General features: G+C 40.5%; 1 protein-coding gene across 1 annotated transcript in view; it reads right to left on the bottom strand.

The window, feature by feature from the left end:
• Nucleotides 1–2760, bottom strand: part of LOC138946301 (ras GTPase-activating protein 3-like) — a 40872-nt gene extending 38112 nt beyond the window's left edge. Inside the window, exon 1 of the mRNA XM_070317839.1 lies at nt 2414–2760. Coding sequence (XP_070173940.1) covers nt 2414–2465 — 52 coding nt within the window. The 5' untranslated portion in view covers nt 2466–2760. The remainder of the gene's footprint in view (nt 1–2413) is intronic.
• Nucleotides 2761–4045: the final 1285 nt, after the last annotated feature.

Genomic DNA, 4045 nt, shown 5'->3' with positions numbered 1-4045 from the left:
TGTGTGTGCGTGTGTGTGTGTGTGCTCATGTGTGTGTGTGTGTGTGTGTGTGTGTGTGTGTGTGTGTGTGTGTGTGCGTGTGTGTGAATGTGCGTTTCTATCTATCTGTCTGTTTGTCTCAGTGTCTGTCGTTGTGCATCACTGCATGCACACGCCGTGTTTTTGTACACGTACAAGCAAATTCTTTATCGGCATCTGTACATACATCATTTACATGTACACACAAAAATGTTTTTTGTCTGTACATCTATGCACACTCCCTCCAGTTAACACAGCTCTACAAACCTTGCTTTCAATTGTACTCTTACTTCTAAGCAAGTATAGCATACATCACATACTGTACATCATTGTCATGACACAGTACACTGTACACACAAATAACACCAACTTGCAAAATAAGGGGGAAGCTTGGAAGTTGGACTATAAGTTGTCAAAGTTCATCATTAAAAATGCTGATTCCGAGAAGAACAAAATGTTTTAAGAATAAGATCCACTGTTCTAAACAAGACCATTCACACTCACAACCGCATGAGGAGTGGGAGTTTCTACAAGATAATCAATTTTCTCTTTGTGGTATTCGAGTTCTGATGAGTCATCTCTTCCTCAGGAAGACTTTTATCACTAAAGTTTGGCGCTCTCCCAAAAAAACCTTAAAAAAACAATCAGCCACACCTTAAAAATGGCGGACGTGCTAAACAGATTATCAATACATGTATTTGTCTTCTCAGAGTATTTTTCTTCCTGGGTGCAGTTGATCAATAGGCCTTCCAAATCCAATGTCAATATCATGTTTTCATACCAGAAAAAGCATCCATGTATATACACAAACTATCAATGATGAAAAAAAAATATTGATCGAAAAATGATGCAATGATAGATCTGACATTTTAATCATTGTTATCACTGTTTTAATGTTCTCATACGAGTGATGCTGAGACACTCCCTTAATCAAACTGTGTTATTCTTCTTTCATTGTGTGTGTGTGTGTGTGTGTATGTGTGTGTGTGTGTGTGTGTGTGTGTGTGTGTGTGTGTGTATATAGCTGTGTGTGTGTGTATAGCTGTGTGCGCATGAGTGTTCGATTCAGCATATGCCCATTTGTTTTCTAGGGGAGACTGAATAATTAAAAAACGCCAAATTAATTACAGAATTTACAAATAGGCCCTTTCTCCTCTTCAAACATTCACAGAAGTGCACCCACCACCAAGCAAACTTAGCAATTTCCCACACACAGCGATTTTGCAAATAAAAATGAACAATTTGTTTTGTCTTACATACATGAACATTTCATTTTCACAAAATGCACTGCTGACCTTTGGAAACACCCTGTAGCAGAAATTCATTAATTAAGAAAAGTGAACAATTCAAAAAAAAGTAGACCATTCACTAATTTATTTACTCATCATATCATTTTGCAACCCTTTTATTGTTTTAAGGAAATTAAAAAGTGATCAGTCATTGAGTCATCTGCACATGTTATGAAGAAAGGCTAAAGACTCAGAGACAGAATACTGGGTGGTTTTTTTTAATGAACAAAAAGAATGTAATTAACACACAGCCATATCCCCTCTCATCCCCAAAGTTAACACTAAAAACCTAAAACAGTAAAAGAAGTTTACTCAAGACAATCTTTTTATTGTATATAACCTGCACACACACACACACACACACACACACACACACACAGTGACACACAGTGACACACACACACACACACACAAAGCATACCTAAATTGGTCAATTTCTGATATAGTCAGTTTCACAGGTACATCAGTATTTGGCGTGTGATTCACTGATTGCTATCTGAACATTAATAGCCTGTGCCATTACATTTACAGATTATGTCAGATATGAATGAAAATTTCAATTTCAATAAATAAGACAATGCCAGTCAAACTGAAGTCTAAAGACAGGGAGACACACTTTCGCAATCCATAATTATGTGCTTTTAGTTTCATAACCTCCCCCACTCTCCCTCCCTCCCCACCCACAGCATCAGCAGTCTGACCCGAGATGTCTGCATAGATGATAGATCAGACTCAGACTGTATGATTGAGATGGAATTTGAGATGCGACGTGAAAACAGCAGTTCTTACATATCATCAACAAGGAGTTAAACCCTAGTAAGATCCAATCTCATTCTGCTCAAATGCCCGCAGCATGCTTCAGATACGGTTCAGTGGCTATCAACGGTCGATTAAGTTCTCTGCACTTCGGCTATGAAGTGGTGTGCTGTTGTGATGCAAATCTGACGGAGACTGAGTGATACGTCTATCTGCGGCGCTCTCGGCTACACAATTATGCAAACAAAAACACTTACACAGGTTACAATTAGACTAACAGGGCAAGAGAGATAAAACATAGAACTGTCGATCTCTTTTGTTTAGAATGTCGACATCAATGCCAGACTTACCTATTTTCACCCGTAGACTCTCTTCCACCCGCACGTCTCCGACTCCAGCCATGTTTGACCCAGTTCTTCTACCGGAACTACTTCGCGCGTTCTGCACGTGGGCGGGACCAGAGCAGACGATACTTCCTTGAAGTTATCTTCCTCTCTCCAGTCTCAAACTCTGTTTTCTCTGTCACCGCAAAAACAACCAGACCGTGACAGCTAAACACCGTTCTAACATACTTCTGGGTTAACGCACTTGTCGCAGAAAGCAACAGAAATAATCGAGCATTTCGGAAGAAATGTTGACCCGATAAGTTCAATGGTATGACCTGAGACTCTGAAACTCCGCGTACACACTGCATTGACGTCTGCCTATCTCTTTCAGCGTATGTGTATGCGGTCTTCTGACGCGGATTTCCGACAGCGACAGGCCGGAGAATCTGAATGGAATTTATCATTTCCTGCACGCGCGCGGCTTACTCGTTCCCACTGAATTACACTGCCTTTTAGACGGTACGGCCTGTTATCTGATTCAAACTTACGCAGACTATTGTAAAACGCATAAAAATTATGAGCTGGACGGAACTATTGACAAGAAAAAAATCAGAATGAAAATGAAATAGAAATCCTCTGGGGAAAAAAATGCACTTCTTGGAAGAAAACAAAACACGCTTGTATTTTTATTTTTTTTTATTTTATTTTTATTTTATCGTGACAGCGAAGATGACACTGACACGGAAGACAGGAAATGAGCTGCATGGACCAGGGCTCTTTATTTGATGAGTATGCTCAGCTGTCGAAAAGGCATTCTGAATCGCTTCTAGACGTGTATGTTATAACTGACTGATTAGATGTGATAAATTTAGTAGCCGCTTGACAAGCAACGCGGTAAAACTCAAGTTTTGTGTTCAGGGCGCGTATGTGTGTGTGTGTGTGTGTGTGTGTGTTGGATTCAGTTCTTTTTACGTTTTGACTAAATGTTTTAACATTGACGGGGAATCGAGACGAGGGTGGTGGTATATGTGTGTGTGTGTACAGGGGCGGACGAGGGGAGGGGGGCACAGGGGGCACGTGCCCCCCCCCCCCCCCGGAAAGAAAAAAAAAAGAAGAAAAAAAAAGATTTTTCTATGCTGATTTTATGACTATTTCTAAGTTCAAATGGCACCAGATGGCACCATTTTGCTTTTTTGGGCAAATTTTTTTTCCGGGGGGGCATGCCCCCGGACCCTCCTAGCAAATTCGCGCCCATCACATTCACTTTCGATTCAAAGTGCCCCCCCACCCCCCCCCCCCCCCCCTTACAAAGCAACTGATCCGCCCCTGGTGTAGAGCGATTTAGAGAAAACTACTGGACCGATCTTCATGACATTTCACATGAGAGTTCCTGGGTATAATATCCCAAGACGGTTTTTTTTTTCATTTTTTCGATAAATGTCTTTGATGATGTCATATCCGGCTTTTTGTGAAAGTTGAGGCAGCACTGTCACGCCCTCATTTTTTAATCAAATTGATTGAAATTTTGGTTAAGCCATCTTCGACGAAGGCCGGATTATGGAATTGAATTTCACCTTGGCAGCGTAAAAATTAGTTAATTAGTTCAGTTGCTCATTAAAGTTGTCATTAAAATCGAATGTTCACTAACATATTTAA

Source organism: Littorina saxatilis, linkage group LG13 (genome assembly GCF_037325665.1).
Source record: "Littorina saxatilis isolate snail1 linkage group LG13, US_GU_Lsax_2.0, whole genome shotgun sequence".
Taxonomy (NCBI): domain Eukaryota; kingdom Metazoa; phylum Mollusca; class Gastropoda; order Littorinimorpha; family Littorinidae; genus Littorina; species Littorina saxatilis.
This window is presented reverse-complemented; position numbering and strand designations above follow the sequence as displayed.